At 34.7% G+C, this 22,128-nt stretch overlaps 2 protein-coding genes across 2 annotated transcripts; both read left to right on the forward strand.

The window, feature by feature from the left end:
* The first annotated feature begins 2,366 nt into the window (after window positions 1–2,366).
* Window positions 2,367–4,639, forward strand: LOC125493779 (uncharacterized). Its single transcript, XM_057392158.1, has 3 exons — window positions 2,367–2,745; window positions 2,804–2,909; window positions 2,977–4,639. The coding sequence occupies exons 1-3, from the start codon at window positions 2,367–2,369 to the stop codon at window positions 4,637–4,639; spliced, it is 2,148 nt and encodes a 715-aa protein (XP_057248141.1).
* A 16,338-nt stretch (window positions 4,640–20,977) lies between these two features.
* LOC104903237 (hypothetical protein) lies at window positions 20,978–21,912 on the forward strand. The gene has a single exon (XM_010691245.4). It carries the CDS (start codon window positions 21,157–21,159, stop codon window positions 21,646–21,648), a length of 492 nt encoding a protein of 163 aa, XP_010689547.1. The 5' UTR covers window positions 20,978–21,156; the 3' UTR covers window positions 21,649–21,912.
* The last annotated feature ends 216 nt before the right edge of the window (window positions 21,913–22,128 follow it).

Raw genomic sequence — 22,128 nt, forward strand, 5'->3', positions numbered from 1 at the left:
TATACATATATTACTAACGTATTTGAAGACACTTTTGAAATGTGAATAAACATTTGCCTTCGTAAATGTATTTTAACTTTTCTTTTACTATATTATATTGTGATTTTGTGAAGTAGACAACTATAATGGACTTATGGCAGATTTTTTGGTGGATTTTTTGCGGGGATGAAGTGAGTATGACGCGGGTGCAGGGGTGGGTCTAGAATTTTCCCCCCGCAATGGGTGGTGGGGCGAGGATGGAGATGGAATCTTTCCCCGCAATGGGTGGTGGGGCGGGGATGGGGATGAGAATTTAATGCGGGTGTGGGTGTGTGGGTACCATCCTCCGCACCGCCCAATTGCCATCCCTAGGTTTGGAAAAAGAAAAGAAAAATAAGGAAGTGTAAAGTTGGAAATGTTTGGTGGGATTGTGGCGATTTTTAGTAATTTTGAGGCGATGTTTAGCAGTTCAGAACTCCATTCTGTTTTAAATGAAACGTTTACTTTTTCACGCAACCCAACGCCCTTCTTTAATCATTAATATCTTTAGTTATGCACATGTAAAAAATGTAAAAAAATAAATTATAATTCAATAGTAGCATCGACACAAATCTAGCAAGATCCACTTGACTATGTTTTTCTTTATATAATTACGATAAATTGAAGTCAAAATTGATTAATTAATAATGTCATCTTACATAATGTTTAATTTAAAACATAATAATAAAGAAAGTATATAAATTAAACTTCTACATTTTTTTAATGGATGAAGCATTAAAGTTGCGTATTCAAGTCAAATGGTTACAAATTGTACAACAATGTGAAAGAGATGAAGTACAGAAAATGTTAGCAACACGTGTCGTCATTGTTGGCTATGGACTATGGTTAATGGTATGAATAATCAATTGGACCACACGAGGTTTCAGCATTTTTCTAGAATCCAGGTGAATTGAACCTCCCTTCACTTTCTCCAATTTCCCTCTTCAATTTTTATTATTGTTTATCCCCTCGGATGAGTACAAATTTTGCGTCATAGAAGTTACTTAAAATTTCCATCCACATCTCCAAAAATACCCCTCAGCTACCAAAATTTATCCACTTCATTATTTTCCGATCGTTTCCGTCTTCCAGGTGTATGTCTATTGTCTAGACTCTAGAGACGGTTACTTGGAGTTCTGGCTAGCATACCATATCAGACTCCTCATTTTTTCAGGGAATCGCATATTCGCATTTACAAAACGCGGCAAAACGGCATACTACTAATATCATCATTCATCAGTAATCTTTCATTTTTTAAACGCAGCACGTGGTGTAGGATTGAGACACAAAGGTGTAGTCTAAGCTCTAATATATGGAGTTACAACAATTATATACATTTTCCCTTATTTGGCCAAATCAATTATGTGCGTACATTATTTTTTTATATGTCGGTAAGGAGGAGTTAAGGGTACAAAGAGGACCCAAACTATCACACTTTTCACCGTTTGGGACCTGATCTTTTTTATATACTATCTCAAATTTTTTTGTTCATGTTTTTTGTTTTTCGGTTCAGATTATAGTTTGTGTGGTGAAAATATTTAGTTTTGTATGTGTATCTACTATAAATTTTGATGAACATTTAGGGTTTGTTTGAATTTTTTAGTGAAATGAACTAACTACAACAGAGGGTGTTAGGTTTTTTTTTTAGTCATTATTTAACTTTAGATGTTATTTTTTAAAGGAAAAAATGCCAGAAGAAACTGAAGCTCCCCACCCAGTCTTGTTCATGAGTGAGATAATGACAATGCATGTGTTCCCAAGGCTCAACAGACGTGACAAGGGGGTAGTGTCACTTGTATGTAGGGAATGGAGGGATATGTGGAATTGGAAGTGGTGGATCCCGGAAAGGGCTGCAGTTTGGGCTAATCGTTTCCGCAATTGGATATGCTGGGACATAATTCACAACAATTCTGCTTATTTGTATGATTGGTTGGCTGATTATGATGGTGATTTTTTCATGGATGAAGACTATGAGTGATTGGTTCAAGTCCCCTGCTTGCAAGTAGTACATTTAGGTATTTTTTTGGGTAATTTGGTTGTTGTAGCAGGGATTTGGGTTGGTAGTATAGGGCTTCTTGTTGTTTTTTGGTGAAAGATAGCCCTGATTTAGTCTATGTAGTGTTGAATTCTTGCTGATTTGCACTTAATGATGGAAATGGAATCCTTTTGTAATTGTAAGAATCCATTTCCAAGAGTAAGTGAATTGATATGTAATGTGACTTCTTTTTTAATGGAATGAGTTTAATGGAAGTTTATTGGAAATCTGATGCTGTGTTTTTATTATTAAGTTATGAACATGTTTTTCAATGTGTATTGATTGTCATTTTTTAAATACCCATTACAGAAATATGGATATACCAATGTGTCTAGTCATCCACCATGGTGGGAAGTGGGTTGAAAAGCCAAGCTTCTGTTATATGGGGGGTAATGTGAAGTTGATTAATGATCTGCCTACTGATTTTGATCCAAGTTACCTTAAGGGTTTGATTAACTCATTAGGGTATAACAACATTGTGAAGCTGCACTATTGTGATCCATTAAAAGAACTCCATAAAGGCATTAGGTTCCTAGGTTATGATGGCACCACATTTGGGATGTTTATAAGCTTGTTATATGAGTTCAAGATGCTTGATATATTCACAGAACATGATGAGGGTGAAGTAGAATGTTTAACTCAAGAAACAGTGGTTAGCAATACTTGTAAGGATGTAATTGTTGGGCAATATGGTTTGTGAGCCTCTGTCACATTATAGTAGTGCTAGTGATGACATTGACTATGATGAAGAGGGTTCTGATAATGAAGATGATGAAGTTAGAGAAGCAAGAGAACAATTGCAAGAAGACAAAAGGAGAGAAAAATCCTATGAAGAAGAGATTGATTCACTGAGTAGGTTAGCAGCTAGGAAATGTTCATAATGGAGACTCAGATTATGAGGGTGAGAGTTCTGACTTTGACAGCCCCCATAACTCAGATGGTGAAGGTGATTGTGGTTACCTTTTGCCACAACCAGGTCATGATAGGAAGATAAACAAGAGGAAAGCAAGTGTCCTCTCTGAAGTTTTATCTGTTGAGCAAGAGTGTCCATTCTACTTAGGACAAGAATTTGAAGATGCAATTGAGTTCAGGGGTGCAATTACTAACTACTGCATGAACATTGGGAGGGACACTTATTATCCAAAGAATGATGCAAAGAAAATTGGAGTGAGATGCAAAGCAGATAAGTGTCCATTCTATGTTTATGCATCTGTTGTTAAAGGGAAGGCTCAGTTAGTTGTGAAGACATTGGTCCCTCAACATAACTGTGGTAGGTTAGCAGTTCTAAAGAAGATTAGGGCTTCATGGATTGCTAAACTATATCAACAGAAGTTCAAGATCAACCCTTATATGAAGTGCCAAGAAATAGTTGACACACTATGGGCTGAAAAAGGAGTGAAGGCATCATTATGGCTTGCATTGAAGGCAAGGAGGAAGGCCCAAGCCCTAATACTTGGTGAGTACAAGGAACAATATGGCTTACTCTACAGATATGCTGCAGAGATTAAGAGGTCCAACCCTAGAAACACTATTAAGTTTAAGATGAATAGTGGTGTCTTTGAGAGATTGTACATTTGCTTTGATGCCATTAAGAAGGGATTTCTGGCTGGATGTAGGCCCTTCTTTGGTATTGATGGCTGCTTCTTAAAAGGACCTTTTGGTGGGCAGCTTCTTGTGGCAGTTGGTAGAGATGGAAACAATCAAATGTTTCCAATAGCTTGGGCTTGTGTTGAAGTTGAGGACACTGAAAGTTGGAGCTGGTTTTTGCAACTATTGGCTGATGATCTTGAAACAGTAGATGGTTTAGGCTACACTATAATGTCTGATCAACAAAAAGGTCTTTTAAAAGCTGTTTCTCTTGTATGGCCTAGAGCAGATACTAGATGTTGTGCTAGACATGTGTACTGCAACTTTAGGCAGGTATTTGGTGGGGGTGTGCAATACAGAAGAGGCTTTTGGAAAATAGCCAAAAGCACAACTGAAGCTGAGTTTGAGAAGAATATGTCACTATTTGGTGACATTTCTAAGGAGGCAGAAGCTGATTTAAGGAAGAGAAACCAAAAAAAATGGGTGAGAGCTTACTTCACAACCACTCCTCATTGTGATTGTATTGACAACAATATGAATGAGGTTTTCAATTCATATATTCTGTCATCTAGGCATAAACCAATAATCACAATGCTTGAGGATATTAGAGAAGGGTTGATGGAGAGGCTTCACAAAAAAAGGGATTACATAGCTAATAAAGAAATTCAGATTTGCCCTAGGATCAAAAGTAAACTGGAGAAGTCAAAGATGGATGCAAGGGGTTGGCTAGCCTTTTGGGATGGTCACTTTTCATATGGGGTTAGGGAGGGTCTAACACAAACTAGGTATGTGGTAAGTTTGCTTGACAAAACATGCAGCTGCAATGCTTGGCAACTCAGTGGAGTGCCTTGCAACCATGCAGTAGCTGCAATATGGAAAGCAAAGGAAGCCCCTGAGCACTATGTGTCACATTACTTCTCAAAAGACACATATCTCAAGGCATACTTGTTTCCATTAGAGCCATTGAATGGACCACAACAGTGGCCTCAATCATCCTAAACCCAATACTTGCACCTGCTGTCAAAAAAGTACATAACAGACCTACTGTGAAGAGAAGACCATCTGTTGGGGAGGTAGTTGGTAACAGATTGTCCAAGAAGGGGGTTTCAATGAGGTGCAGCATTTGTAGAGAGGAGGGACACAACAAGAGAAGGTGTCCTGTTCCTACAGCACCTAAGGCACCCTCCCAAGCAACTGCAACTCCACCAAATGTACAATCACATTCAGAATTTCAAAGCCAAGCAAATGTAATGCAATTTCTTTAACTACATTTTTAATTCATTAACAGTTGCAAATTCTAGAATCTAATGTCTTTATATCTTGCAGTTCAATGAAAGTCAGACAAGGTTAAGCAACACAAGTACAACAACCAATATGGCTGAAATTGGATCATTGTACTATGGAGCAACACAATTATTCTAATACAATGTAAGCATTTTCTTTCCCTTGATTACATAAAATTACATTTTCAGTAGCAAAAAGAAAATTACAAACACTAACACTGCCACAACAATCCTACATTTCCTTAGCTTCTTCTTTATATCTTCCACTTCATCTTCTACTTCCATCTTGCTTCTAATGAAACCTACCATCTCATCCCTTATTTCAAGAGGATGAGGACTGTCAATCCACTCAAAGATTGACAACCCCTTCTTGTTCTATAATTTTCACATGTATAAAACCTCATAAATGGATTTCTCATAATCTTAGAAACTCTTTTCTTTGCTACTCTGCCACAATCACAAAGCACCTCACTGATGAAATACATTTTCTTTGCAGATGGAGTTTTGAAGATTCAAGAGCCTCACCAATGGAGTTTTGCGAGTTTTCTGATTTTTTGGGTTGTAAATATATTTTTTGCTGACATTAGAACATTCCCCTGCTTTTTTTTGGGTTTGTTTTTATAATGGGAGGTGTTCAACTGTATTTCAGGAACTAAAGTTCCAAAAATTGCAACGGTTACTTTTTCAATTTAATTTTGCTTTTTTTTTTTGGCTCTAGTTAACCTCAGGTGAGTTAAAGGTGAGTTAACTTGCCGGATTGTTGTCATCAGGTCCCAAAGGGTGAAAAAAATAGTTGTAGGTCCTGAATGGTGAAAAACCTCATAGTTTGGGTCCTCTTTGTAAGTGTGCTAGCTTATCAAAATCTTACGTGTTAACAAAATCCAACCAAGAATGTTTGGTTTGAGTTAGTGTGGTTTGGGATGTAATCCAACCCAAACTATTAATATACGATTTGAAAATATCCAATCCAAATCGCACTGTATTTTTGTCCAAACCAACCCAAATCGACTCATGCAAAACGATTTGGTGCGGTTTGGTTTGCGATTTAATCATTTTTTTCTCCGCGACATTAATTTTGTAATCTAAGAGTAAAATAAATTGTTAATAAATATAATGAATCCAAATAAATATGAAGTTGACTTCATAATTAAACATAAATAATAATTTATCAAAAGTACCCAACTTATATTCTCAGTTGTATACTTGTATGCTACCTTGTCAGGTGTGTTTAAATTTTTTTTTTTTTAAAAAAGTAATATAAAATTGTGATTTACGATGCATTTTCGTTTTACAAAAATTAAAACCCAACCCAAACCACAAACCATGTTTTGCTTGAAATTATAACCTAAACCGCAATTTTAAAATCGCAAAATCCAACCCAAACCGCGAAAAAACGATTTGGGTTGCGGTTTGGTGAGGTCCAGACCGCACTCTAAACAGCCCTAAATCCAACTACATTAGCAAAACCCTTTGGCTTTCGAAACAAAGTGTCCCTATAAGTTTATCCCGATACAAACATTACCAGTAGACCAAGTACTACCTCCGTTTTTTTTTTATTTGCTACATTGTTGCTTTGGGAATGAAGCCACTAACTTTGACCGATTATTTTGATTATTTTATAAGTGAAAATATAGTCATGTGTGGTATTGTTGGATACGTATCCACGTGTAGATTCATAATATCAAATTTTCTTAATTTTTACTTAAACGAAATAATAGATATTAACGGTTAAATAATGCCTTAAAAATCGTATACAACAATGTAGCAAATAAAAAAAAAAGCAAAAGGAGTACTACTTATACATATCTTTTGGGTACATATAGTTAACACTAGTCTTCTATGCACGCGATGCGTGTGTCGATTGTTTGGTTCTATACTTAATAAATTTCTTCAAAATATAATTATAGAAGTGTGATCACAATTATTGTTATACAAACTAATGAAATTTATAAAGTATTTAGAAATTGAGATAAACATTTAGATGTAAAGTTTTATAGTCAAATTAATTTTTTTTTTGTTATGTAATAATTATGTATGGAATAATTATAGGTGGATGTCCAACCTTTTGCATTACCTAACCTTTGACATCCCCTCGTGACTTTTCGCATTACGTAACTTCTCCCATTATGTGCATATATATATGTATACCCCATGAGGTGAATAAGATAACTCTCTCCATCATCTTCCTTCTCAATACTCTATAATCCTCTAAATTTTATAATAAGTTATCAGCACCAGTTCTAACCGACTGAGCGGTAGGCCTTTGTTAAAATTATATCTAATAGCAAAGGTACGCATATAATTTACTATTTCATAAATTAATCGTTTTTCAATGATTTCTAGATGGATAGTATATTGGATGGTCGCTTTTAGTATGTACAAAGTTATAGTTTTAGATCGATTTTGAAAGTTTGGGTGATATTATATACTATCAAACTGTCAATGCTATTCACCGTATCCCTTCAAATTGCGTAGTGGTCAACTGATCATTAGGCCTTTTCATGACATATATTTGCTACATGGTTTTTGCGATTTTGCCTGAGGATTTTTTTTTTTGAAGTCAAGCACTAATTCCATCTACTATATTAAATTGACTTCATGTTTGGGATTTACTTTATACTTTGTATATGTTTGTGCGTGATCTTCTTTATCGATTTTGATGGCATGATTTTGTAGTTATACCACTGACATGCTTTCCATTAGAATTCATGAATGGCTTAGGATTATAGAGATTATCGGCAATTAGACGAAGTAGTGTGAATTATCTTTTGTTGAATTGGTTCTGTATGGCTAATTCTTGAAGCATTAATGTATATGGTTATGAATAGTGTCTAGTGAAAGTATTTCAGTCTGATGCAGTAACTATTTTATTACTTCTATTGAATTACATTGTACTGGATTACCATCAATAATCTTTGAATCTTACTGAAATCTTGCCTTGGTTTGTTTCTAATCACCACCCGACATGCACATATTAAAACTTTGTTTTATACAGTGAACAAACTTGAGATGCTTGTTTTAGTTTACTTTTATTACAATATCCGCACTAATCAACAACACATCATGGAGTAATACCACACTTGATGAGTTTCATTATTTAATAATGGTTTTCCATATAGTATATGTTTATTGGATCCTATTTAATTTTATCTTGCAATATTATTTTGTATAGTGAATTATGTCAAATCTTGCGAAACTTGAATTTGTGGCTCTTGATATTACTGGAAAGAACTATTTATCATGGGTATTAGATGCTGAAATCCATTTGGCTGCAAAGGGTCTTGGTAATACTATCAAGGTCGGAAATAATGAATCGGATCAAGATAAGGCCAAAGCTATGATATTCCTTCGCCATCACCTTCATGAGGCTCTAAAGAATGAATATTTAACTGTTAAAGACCCGGAGGTGCTTTGGAGTAATTTGAAGGAAAGATATGACCACCAGAAAACTGTGATACTTCCCTCAGCTCGTTGTGAATGGCTAAATTTAAGACTGCAAGATTATAAATCTATCAGTGATTACAACTCAGCCATGTTCCGAATAACTTCTAAACTGAAACTATGTGGGGAAAAAATAACTGATGATGAGATGTTGGAAAAGACTTACACCACCTTTCACAAAGATAATCTCCTTCTAAGCAAACAATATCGTGAAAAGGGTTTCACGAAATACTCTGAACTCATATCTTGTCTACTTGTGGCTGAACAAAATGACGAGCTATTATTAAAAAACCACGAGTTACGACCTACTGGTTCTGCACCATTCCCTGAAGCGAATGCTGCATCCCATGATGGAAAGACAATAAATAATAAAGACCATGCCAGTAGCAGGGGTCGAGGCCGTGGTAGAGGTCGTGGCCGTGGAAGAGGATATAAACCTACTAGAGGTCGAGGTGGTTATGGACCTAGTGGAGGTCGAGGTGGTTATGGACCTAGTAGAGGTCGAGGTGGTTACTCCAAGAACTCCTATTCTCACCAGAAGTGGGACAATAACAATGGTACCAAACACGAGAAGGATAATGCGACCAGTGTGTGCTACCGTTGTGGAGGAAATGGTCACTGGTCTCGTGTATGTCGTACCCCAAAGCATCTCATTGATCTCTACTAGCAATCATTGAAGCAAAAAGGAAAGAAGGTAGAGGCAAATCTTGTGTTCGAGGACGGTGAAGGTGATTTTGCTCATGACAATGTAACACACTTGGAAGTTGCTGATTTCTTCACCACCCCCGAAGGGAATAATTGAGATTTGAGAGACATGAACTTTGATCTTTTATGAATAAAACTCTAATAGTTTACGTTTATTAATCTATTTGCATTATGGACTCTACTATCATCTTTTGACATCAATTTATGACTGTATGGACTTTGTTTGGTTTAAACTTCTCAATAAGTTTTTTTTTTATTATTAGTTTGTGATTTTATCTTATTTTAATTTCTTTGAAGATCATGAGTACTCAAGCTCAATTAGCATTAAGAGGTGAAGATGTGTGCTTAGCAGACAGTGCCACTACTCATACTATACTTAAAAGCAAGAGATATTTTTCTCAATTGATAATGAAAAGCATAAGTGTGAGTACTATATCTGGTAGTACAAAAATTATTGAAGGCTCCGGAAGAGCAAATATATTAATGCCTATGGGAACAAAATTTGAAATTATTGATGCATTATACTCCCCTAAGTCTCAAAGGAATTTATTGAGCTTTAAAGACATCCGTCATAACGGATATCATATTGAGACAATAAATGAAGGGAATGATGAATATCTTCAAATCACAAGCATATCCCAAGGCACCAAAAATGTTTTAGAGAAATTGCCTGCATTCTCTACTGGTTTGTACTACACAAAGATAAGTGCAATTGAAGCACATTCTATACTAAACCAGAAGTTTACTGATGACTTTACAATTTGGCATGACCGGTTAGGCCATCCCGGTTCTGTGATGATGCGAAAAATCATTGAAAATTCATGTGGACATTCATTAGCCAAGATAAATTACGAATCTATTAATTTCTTAGAGCGTATACAAGGAGATATTTGTGGGCCAATACACCCATCATGTGGACCATTTAGATATTTTATGGTTTTAATTGATGCATCCACTAGATGGTCACATGTATCATTGTTATCAACTCGTAACCTAGCGTTTGCGAGACTACTTGCCCAATTGATCAGATTACGGGCACATTTTCCAGATTATCCATCAAGACTATTCGTCTTGACAATGCTGGTGAATTTACTTCTGAGGCCTTTTATAATTATTGCATGTCAATTGGAATAAGTGTTGAACATCCTGTAGCACATGTTCACACACAAAATGGTCTTGCAGAGTCATTCATTAAGCGACTTCAGTTCATTGCTAGACCGTTGCTCATGAAATCTAAACTTTCCATTTCTGCTTGGGGACATGCCATATTACATGCAGCAGCACTCATTCGCATGAGGCCAACAAGTCATCATAAGTTCTCCCCATCACAATTGGTTTTGGGTCAGGAACCAAATATCTCCCATCTACGAATTTTTGGATGTGCTGTATATGTTCCAATTGCTCCACCACAGCGTACTAAGATGGGTCCTCAAAGGAGGTTAGGAATATATGTTGGGTATGAATCCCCATCAATAATCAAATATTTAGAGCCGACAACAGGGGATCTGTTCACGGCTCGTTTTGCAGATTGTCACTTCAACGAGTCAGTTTTCCCAATATTAGGGGAAGAAAACAAACAGCTGGTAAAGGAAATCAATTGGAATGAATTATCATTATCTCATCTTGATCCTCGTACTAGACAATGTGAAATAGAAGTTCAAAAGATAATTCATTTACAGAACTTAGCAAATCAACTGCCAGATGCATTTTCTGACCCAAATAGAGTGACTAAGTCACATATACCAGCTGTGAATGCTCCTATAAAAATTGATGTCCCAGAAGGACAACATCAAGTTGCTAATGATTCAAAACCACGCTTAAAACGTGGTAGACCAGTTGGTTCCAAAGATAAGAATCCTCGAAAAAGAAAAGGAGCAACAATTGACAATGGCCAATTTGAGGATCTGACACATTCTGGTGGATCTCCAGAAGAGATCGTGGACATGACAAATAATATTATTCCAGAAGAAATTCAGGTACCTGAAAATGAAGAGATCTCAACAAATCATGTCATGTCTGGAATAACATGGAACCGAAATAAAGTCGACGTCGATAATGTTTTTGCATATAATATAACACTTGATGTCATGAATAATGAAGAGGATCAAGAACCAAGATCCATGGATCAATGTAGACAAAGAGATGATTGGCCAAAATGGAAAGAAGCAATTGATGCAGAATTAAAATCTTTGGCAAAGAGAGAAGTGTTTGGACCAGTAGTCCGCACACCTGCAGGTGTTAAACCAGTGGGATATAAATGGGTCTTTGTGCGCAAGAGAAATGAAAAGGGCGAAATTGTAAGATATAAAGCACGTTTAGTTGCACAAGGATTTTCACAAAGACCTGGGATTGATTATGAGGAGACTTACTCCCCTGTGGTGGATGCGACTACTTTTAGATTCTTGATCAGTCTGGCAGTAAGAGAAGGACTTGATTTACGCTTATTAGATGTAGTCACAGCTTACTTGTATGGCCCACTGGATAATGAGATATATATGAGACTTCCAGAAGGATTTAAGCTGCCAGAAGCAGCAAGTTCAGGATCTCGAGGACAATATTCTATTAAATTGAATAGATCCCTGTATGGATTGAAACAATCTGGGCGCATGTGGTACAATCGCCTCAGTGAATATTTGTTGAAAGAAAATTATAAGAATGACCCTATTAGCCCATGCATTTTTATAAAGAGATTTGGGTCAGGTTTTGTCGTTGTTGCTGTATATGTTGACGATTTAAATATCATCGGAACTCCAGAAGAGATTTTGGTGACAATAGAATACTTGAAGAGGGAATTTGAGATGAAAGACCTTGGAAAAACGAAATTTTGTCTAGGACTGCAAATTGAGCATTTGAAAGATGGAATCCTTGTGCATCAAACGTCATACACAGAAAAGGTGCTTAACAGATTTTATATGGATAAAGGACATCCGTTGACCAGTCCGATGGTAGTTAGATCACTTGATGTAAGTAATGATCCATTTCGTCCTCGAGAAAGTAATGAGGACATCCTGGGTCCTGAAGTACCATATCTAAGTGCAATAGGAGCATTGATGTACCTTGCTAGTCATACACGGCCTGACATATCATTTTCTGTTAATTTATTAGCAAGGTTTAGCTCATGTCCTACCCGAAGGCATTGGAATGGAATTAAGCACATATTTCGTTATCTCCAAGGTACAAAGGATAAGGGCTTATTCTTTTCTAACCTATCGAAAGAAGCAATGATTGGTTTTGCAGATGCAGGGTATTTATCTGATCCTCACAATGCTCGATCACAAACTGGATATGTGTTTACACATGGTAGTACTGCCATCTCCTGGCGCTCAATGAAGCAAACCATTGTAGCTACTTCTTCCAACCATGCAGAAATTCTAGCAATTCATGAGGCTAGTCGTGAATGTGTGTGGTTAAGATCTCTAATCCAGCATATACAAGAAGATTGTGGTCTATCATCTGAGAGGTTGACTCCAACAGTTTTGTATGAGGATAATGCAGCATGTATTGCACAGCTCTCGGAAGGATACATCAAGGGCGATAGGACAAAACATATCTCACCAAAATTCTTCTTCACTCATGAACTACAAAAAAGTGGCGATATTGATGTTCAACAAGTTCGTTCAAGTGAAAATTTGGCAGATCTATTTACTAAGGCACTTCCAACCGCTACTTTTAAGAGGCTGGTTCGACAAATTGGAATGCGTTCTCTCAGAGAACTTCACTGATATTATTATGAGGGGGAGTTAATGCGCGCTGTACTCTTTTTTCCTTAACCATGGTTTTTTTCCCACTGGGTTTTTCCTGATAAGGTTTTTAATGAGGCAGCATCATCTTATGCGCATTGTAAGACATATATTATATGTTGGACATCCAAGGGGGAGTGTTATGTAATAATTATGTATGGAATAATTATAGGTGGATGTCCAACCTTTTGCATTACCTAACCTTTGACATCCCCTCGTGACTTTTCGCATTACGTAACTTCTCCCATTATGTGTATATATATATGTATACCCCATGAGGTGAATAAGATAACTCTCTCCATCATCTTCCTTCTCAATACTCTATAATCCTCTAAATTTTATAATATTTTTGTATTTTTTTTATTGAGTAATCATTTTTCTCATTATGTCAAATTACTTTGTTAATGCTTATTTAGTTTATTATTGAAATTTTGACCCATTTTTGAATTAGAAAAATGATATAATTATACAAATCTGAATATTCAATTAAGTATATATTTAGCTAAGGGCAAAACAAATATTTCATTGGGGACACCATAGCTCCCCATTGACTTATATAATTTTTACTTAAACGAAATAATAGATATTAACGATTAAATAATACCTTAAAAACTTTATACAATAATGTAGCAAATAAAAGAAAGCAAAAGTAATACTACGTATACCTATCTTTTAGGTACATATAGTTAACATACAGATAACGAAGAAAGCATATAGAACATTAGTGCCCGCTAATATTATGTTGAAAACGTAGATACATAGGAATATAGGATGAAGATTGAGATTTTTTTTCGCCCATATGCAATATATTTAACATTTTAACTCATAACCCAGTCGCTAGTTGAATTAGTGACCAAGTGTACAAAATCATTATTTTAATTAGCGTTCCTTTTTTGTACAATGCTAATTTGATCAATGATTTATCACAAAACCTCAATGCATAAAAGCACAAATAAGTTTTAAAAGACAATTCTCTTTCAAGAAAGTACAAGAAAAATCCATTTCAACGCTTAGAATGAAAATCAACATGCAATTCCATAGAAATAAATAGATAACCGATTTCCGAATAGAAAAAAAAAATAGATAACCGATTTGAGCATCACACACACGAACCAAGACTTTTAGTCCAACACTCAAGACTTCTCCCATTGGTCTACTAAAATCGGGTTAAACTTTCTTAACAAAGCACATTAATAATTCCACATCCCGAAAGAAAAAAAAATTGGATTAAAAAACTCTTTTCAAAGTCCATATAAGGATTTATGGTTTTGGCAGAGAAACCTTACACTAGTCCAAATATAACCTATTGTTGCGATTGTTGACCGCATCGATAGATCAACCTCTTGCTGCGGTTCCTACTAAAAATCGCAACAATAAGTTTTTTTTTAAATAAACAAATAGAGCCTATTACTGCAATTTAGGGTTGGAACCGCAGTAATAGGTACAACTCAAAAAAAAAATTAGATCTTCGATATTCGTACAATAAATGAGAGTGGCAAAAAAAATAACACTTTAACTAAAACACAAACTTAACTATATTTTTACATAACTTATAACTAAATTTTACAATTAACATTTTCTATTGAGACCACAGATACAAAAATCAGATCTTAAATTAATACATGACTACAACACTAACCTAAAACAAAAGAATTGAATTAAAAAAATCATATTTGTTTGCTGAATTAAAACACAAATGAGAACTGAATTAAAAAAGAACATAAATTAAGTAAGTGTTTATTGTTGCGTATGGGAAAAACCGCAACAATTCAGGCGCAGGAATAAGCAATTATTCTACTAGTTCTATATAGACATATAATTAATTCACAACCCACACATTGCAACATAAGGTTTAGGTTGATAACAACATCATAAAATCAAATATAGTGCTGTAATAACATAATACACTACAACCAAGGATGTCTTGGCCTATAGGCTAATATTGAAGTAATGTAAACGATATGTAGCAGGTTCAAGTCTCCCCTTTCCTTTTTTGTACTTTGTACTTCATTCGTAGCTCATATGGATAAAAAAAAAATGTATGTTTGTAATTTATCATGGTTAGATTTACCTTGAATTAAGATACATTATCTTAGAAAAAAAAATAGCCTTGCCAAATATTCTCTTAAAAGCAAGATCATTACATCCTCCAAAGACAATTAAGCCATTGCATAAACAGTCTCCATTGACATTTAAACACCTTACAACAACTAGGTTATACATCCTGAAAAACATAAAACCATAGCGAAAGAGAATATAAATTGTAATAACTTCGCATATTAACTAGTATGTGGGCTCGGGCGTTGTCCCGGGTTGGTATTGTTTTCCGAACATGATATGTATTTTTTTTCATTCCCATTAAAATATATTAAGGAAAACTCAACATTTAAAAGGTACAAGTATAATAATGTGGACACTTAAAATATGATTAAAAGTTGGTTGCGATGGTAATTGTGTCAAGTATAATAGTAAGGGGTCACGGGTTCAAATCTTGTTGCAAGATAATTTTACTTTTGTTAATTGACATGACTCATGTACATATTGGACAATTCTAGTGGAGTAATAGAGGTGCCACGTGACGTGTATACATTATCACGCACGCCTTTTAATAGATTTGTATATACTAGTGGAGTAACAAAAGTGCCAAGTGACGTATATACATTATCACGCACGCCTTTTAATAGATTTGTATAGATTATGTGCAACAATAATAGTTTCTTCATCTATCGTCCATTCTTTTTCTAAAAGGCATCGATTAACAATTTAACTAATTAGAGTATTTAATTTTGTCTATTTTTGAAATCAACTTTCGTCAAACTATAATTGACGAAAAAGTACTAGTTTAAAGAAAATATCAATATCTCTATTATATAAGCTAAGGGGGGAGCTATGGTGCTCCCCTTTGAAAAGACCTTTTAACCCTTCATTCATAAAAAAGATTACCTATTAAGATTTTGAGATTTTCCTCAATCATAGCCATTCCTAATTAAAAATATGTATATCAAAGGAAGTTCAAAGTAGCTAAATAAACTTTCTGAAAAATATGTGAATTGACGAAAGAAAAAAGTTTATGATTGAAGAACAAATTAATATAACTAAAGCAGTTTTCAAATCAATTACAAAACCAAAGACATAAAATTTTAAATTTATCTAAACTTTGAAATGCAATAACAATATACCAACATTCATTAACAAGTAATAAAATACCAAGAAAATAACTTCTTCATCAAGTAATTTTTACATTTTGTATTTACATCACATGATATTTGATTAGAACTAATGATGATTGTAGATTACATCCTTCAAAATTACATTTAGATGATTTAATAATAATCGCTAAAATAATTCACGCACGCATCGCATGCAAAAAAGACTAGTAGAGAAATATAACAAGCACTCTGCACTCATCAACACAATAATGTATGTGACACCCCACATTCTAGTAATCTTTCTAACACTGATCATTTGACAAAATTAAATGCCAACATTTCTTTTGTTAATATTGCAGCACACAGTTTGTTGTATTAACTAGTTATTAGGTCCGGGTTACGTCCCAGGTAAGGAAAATATCATTCATTTAGATTATACTTTAAGATGATAACACTAAACGTTATTTGGTCTAGTGGTTAAGGATAGGAGTTAGCTCAAGTGGGTAGAGCATTCTCCCTTGGCCCCTGAGGTTAGGGGTTCGGTCCTTACCCTCAGCATTATGTTGGGGTATTTCCTTAGCATGTTATGCATGCCTTACCAGCCAATGTGTTGGTGTTTCCTACATACTAGTAGCCTTGTAGGGTTAGCCCTTGGGACGACTTAATTTCCTAATAAAAAAAAATTTGGTCTAGTGGTTAAGACTTTAGTATATGTTCTTGAGGTCCTGGGATCAAACCATATACTATACAATTTCTAACTTTTTTTATTGTCATGAATAACATGGTGTAAAACACCCTTAGGGAGCGCGCCACGTGACACCGTTCCTTATTTAGACACGCCTTTTAATATATTAGTATAGATATTAGAAGCGAGTTTTTCTAAATAAATTTAGATTAGAATGACACTCCCTTGAGATTATATCAAGAACTCTTTTAGAGTGAAACTTCCATTACTATTATGCTTTTTCTAATAACCAACAATCTTCTTTCGCATAGATTGCTGCACCAATTCCATCTAAAAGAAGGTTCATGGATGCAACCACAATAGACTATATATGTAGAGCATATTATGACAATCCCCCCATTTAAATGAAGCTCAAGATGACCCTTATCGGAGGTAGTGGCGGAGCCAGGATTTCAAAATCGCGAGGTCACAAAAAAAGACAAAAAGATATTTAATATTAAAAATTTCACAACGCAAAGAAATATTGTTTAATATTGGATTGTTTTGCCATTACCTTTGATTTTTTTTGATCTAGGTGTATCACTCATCGTTTCCTATATTCATTATTTAATACAGATTAACACATGTAAACTAACTATATGAAAATCAATCAACAAATTGCCATGATACAAGTACAGAGAAACATGGCATGACTTAAGATTCATATGTTATCTATTTTACCAAAAAGTAAATTGATATTCAGCAAATAATAACATTATTAGGAGTTCAAAACAGACTAAAAATTGCACTTTAAAATTACTAACATTGTAGCATAACAGAATGCTTCCTTAATTGCCATTGACTTCCATTGATAATAAACAGTTTTAATGGAGTTGATTTTGCAGGAAAAACATAAATAAAGAAGTTTCGCTTAGTGATAATTGAACATGAGTTATCATACAAAATAACAAAAATAAACATATATTGAATCAAATCATACAAAGCACATCACGTGAACATAATATAATTTCTACCAACAACAATAAAATTATCACATTCAAATTGCAAAAAAAGATAGGGGGCTAACTTCAAAACCCCCAATTTGCAAACCCTAAATCCGAATTCTAAACTAAAAAATTCAAAATTCTATAATTTAATTATTCAGATGTTAAGACTTACAAAGATCGGAAAAACGTGTTCATTATATCGAATTCCGAAATCCGCTGTGAATCACCAAACGCGCCGGAAAACGCTCACAACCGCCGTGAAAAGTCGCGTAAAACTCGACTGAAACACCTCTCAAAGTCTAGCTGTAGCAATGAAACAGTGGGAAGTGGAGGCAAAGCACGAGAGAAAAGGAGGGAGGAACATGAAACTTGTGATGGTGACGCAGAGCCTAGAGAAAGAGAAGAGGGAGATCGGGTTTCATGGGGTTGGGGTTTCTTCGGGAGTTGGGATGACAACCACTGTGATGATACTGAGGTGAGAAAGGAAGGAGAAAGAAAGTGATTTAATTAAAAATCTGATGGAAATTGAGAGTTGGGACCCACCTCCATTAATAAAATTAAACTAAGTATGCAAGTGGACCAAAATGGTAGACAATTAGACAAAGATACACTATACAGGACGCTAGAACCCATTCCTCTTTAATAGCGCTAAACATTTGACTTTGCCGATTTATTTATTTTTTTAGGAAAAATCCTTATTATTTTTTTTTTAATTCGAGGGGTCACGTGACCCCACATGACCATACTAGCTCCGCCACTGATCAGAGGTGATATCTGTGATTGCAACCATAAAAACCTCAATGGATTGTAGAGGAGTGATAGAATGCTCATCATGAGTGGTTATCACTGCCACTCACAGCCATATATTATTAAAAAAGGCGGATGTGGCATCTTTGTTAGAAATTAACAGAGCCATGTTTGTGTATTTGCAACCCCAGTTATTGTTAAATCAACCCATGTTTGTCGTGTTTTTGAAACTCATGTTTTTGTTAACTCAACCCCTGTTTGTGAAAAAGTAAACACGTGATCTCTGTCATCATGCAAAAAGTTACATTGATTTGCGTGTCTCATTCAGCTTTTCCCCCAAAAAAGTACATTTGATTATTGATACGAACCCATGTTTGTGTATTTGAAACCCTTGTTATTGTTAAATCAACCCATGTTAACCCCTGTTTATGTATCATTTTTCTCCTTCCATTCCCTAATCATTTCCCTAATATTATATTGACTTCATTTAATTATAAAATTACCACTTTATCCTTTTTATAATTGTTAAATTACGCATTTACCCGTGTGAGTGGACAGTGATAACCTTTCATAATGAGCGTTTTATCACTACTCATAAATTGCACTATGAAAATTCTTTCAGTTTCCTTTCTCTAACGCTCATTCTCTCTAATTTGTTTTTCCTCACATTTTCACTTTACTAAATAGCTATTGAAAATATAATTGTTTTCAAATTTTTGAAATAAAAATATAATGCTTACAAGGCTAAACTCAATATCTGGAAAACTTGTCAAATAGACATTTCATATACTACTTTTTGTGAGATACGACCTTTTATAATTTTTCTGTCAACTTAACAATCTAATTAAAGTTTTATTCTTTATGCATGCAAGAAACCGCCTAACCCAGTTTTCAGTGTTGGCTCACTTAAATCACTCATGTACTCTACACTTGCGTCAAGTATTTATACTATTTTTAAGAGAAAATGGATGGGGAAAGGAAAAATCCAACGCACATGCAACATCAATAGAACAGTATTATATATAAGCTCGAAAATTGGTAGGTCAATGCCGAAAACCGGTGGGCTAACACATGAAATTAGGTTAAGGTTAAATATATCTTGTAGAAAAGTAAAATTTTACAGTCTTAAGTTGTCTGAAAAACTAGTGAAGGTTGTTTTTAGCAATAAGTGAATATGTTTATATATATGAAAGTTAGGTTATGACAAATTGTCATAACAAAATTACAAGACAAATGAGTTAGAGTTTGGAGTATCCTGACAATTTGGAAGCACTAACTTTAAAACGATAATTGGTGGGTACTTATTTGCATTCGTCATTCCGGTCCTAAGGTTAATATATTACGCTTTCATATAGACACTTTTCAACGAGACGTTGGAGCCACATAAACTTTCATACTTCTCTTTCCATGAAAAATATAAAATTATGGAGAAAGAGACTGTTATAGAACTTACAAGAAGTCTTTTTCCTGAACAAACAAAAAAAAAAACTCACAAGAAGTCAACAATATATAAAAGAATGAAGACCTTTGTAACCATCAATATAATGAGGCATGAATGCTTATATTACTAGGAGAAGAATAATAACTTTGTAACCTCCAACATAATGTCTAGAGAGATGATGAGTTACCCAATAACTCATACTCATGGTCATTAAATGTTAATAAATGATGTTACAAAGGAAGCACCATAATCAAAAGGAAAAAAAAAATGATCAACGAGACGTTGGAGCCACATAAACTTCCATACTTCTCTTTCCATGAAAAATATAAAATTTTGGAAAGAGAGACTGTTATAGAACTTACAAGAAGTCTTTTTCCTAAAAAAAAAAAAAAACTCACAAGAAGCAACCCACGGGAAAAAAAATGATCAATTTACTCCACGGCCTACTCACAACATATGTTGTCATGCCATGCCCCGCCCATAGCCAAGACAAATGGCCACAAGCAACCCACGGGAAGAATAGAAAGGCCTCATTCCAACATCTCTGTCTCATAATAATAATTGCAATAATTTGACCAACATACTTGTTAATATATAATTTTGATCATTAATACATTTAATCATCTATTAGTTAAAATTATAAAAAGTTGATATGTTGAATATACAAAATATTAAATTTAAAACTAGTTAATATTTATATATAAGTTAAAAAATCATGGTCAAAATAAGACACATAAATAGTGTGAAAGATCAAATTATTACAATTAATATAAGACGGATAAAGTAATTTTATTTTAATATAGATCGATGAAAAACCTGCTCAACTCAAATCTGATAAACTCCTACAAATCAACCCAACCCATGAATACAGGTAAATTCCCTCCTTACTCCATAGTAGGGAAAAGGGAAAAGGGAAAAGGGAAAAGGTAAAAGGAAATTTCCATTACACTCTCTTGGATGGAAATCGGAATGTACCAGCAACACACTTTGCATTAAACAGGAAAAAGAAATGCAAAATGCAGTACAATTGATACTATAATTACTCCAGTATAGTTTTTGGATACTAGTACACTTGGCAACTTTTCGTTGATGAGAACTTACAACTTTAATAAAGTCGTACTACTACATTAAAAAGATATCAAGGGATCAATTTGTAATTTCATACTTTCTTTATCAGATGAGAGAGAAAATCGAAACCTTATCCATTTTCCACCCCCACTACATCCCATCCTTTATAAATTGGCAATAACCAATATAATCTCTCCATTTCCAACTACACATCCCTCCATTTCCATCTCCTCAATCAATCAACACATTTCTAAACAAAAAAAAAAAAAAAATGGCGAGTACAACAAAGAGTTACATGATGGCAAGGAGAGCAAGTAACTACCGATTCTTAACGAGTGACCCGATCCAACCCCCGAAAAGCACACCCGAGTTAGAGTTCGATGAATCGGATATATGGGGCGGGTCGACCCGATCTGACTCGCCGGAGACTCGGAGTTGGAGACAGTCGACACGGCGAGCGATCGCTGCACCGACGCCAGTGAGGAGACGCGGTGATACGGCGGCGTCGTTGCCGGTGAATATTCCAGACTGGTCGAAGATACTGCGAGATGAGTATAAAGTTGATGAGAAATGGAGCTTTGACGGTGGAGATAACGGTGGTGATAACGGAAACGGAGAAGAGTGGGTCCCACCTCATGAGTATTTGGCAAGAACTAGAATGGCGTCGTTTTCAGTACATGAAGGAATTGGAAGAACTTTGAAAGGAAGGGATTTAAATAAGGTTAGGAATGCGATTTGGGAGAAGACTGGATTTCAAGACTAAGCATGACTTTTTTTTTTTTTTTTTTTTTTTGGATTTGGAGATTTTGTGAGAGAGGAAATAACCGGCGATTTTTAATTAATTAAAGATATTATTTATTTTGGACACTTGGTAGATTTTAAATTAGATTTTATTGCAGGGAAGTTGATTTTTTTTCCAGGAGAGATTTTTTGGTTTTGTTTAAAGTTTCCTGTAATGTAAGTTCTGATTGTAATTCTAAAATGGTATATTGTGATTGGAACTCGATGTTTTTGAGGAGTTTCTTGACGACTTGATGTTAGTAATTGGATTTTTTTTGCTTATGTAAAGTTAGGAGTACTAAATCGATTTCCATATTTTAGGACATTTTTTTGAAGGGATATTTAGGAACATTTTGCTGATGACAAATTGACAATTGTTTTAAAAGTTTATGAATGATTGCCAATTTTATTTTGGATCGACAATGATTGCCAAGATGAATTATTGTAGTGTGTTTAGATTCTA

The sequence above is a fragment of the Beta vulgaris genome, chromosome 9 (assembly GCF_026745355.1).
Source record: "Beta vulgaris subsp. vulgaris cultivar EL10 chromosome 9, EL10.2, whole genome shotgun sequence".
Classification (NCBI taxonomy): domain Eukaryota; kingdom Viridiplantae; phylum Streptophyta; class Magnoliopsida; order Caryophyllales; family Amaranthaceae; genus Beta; species Beta vulgaris.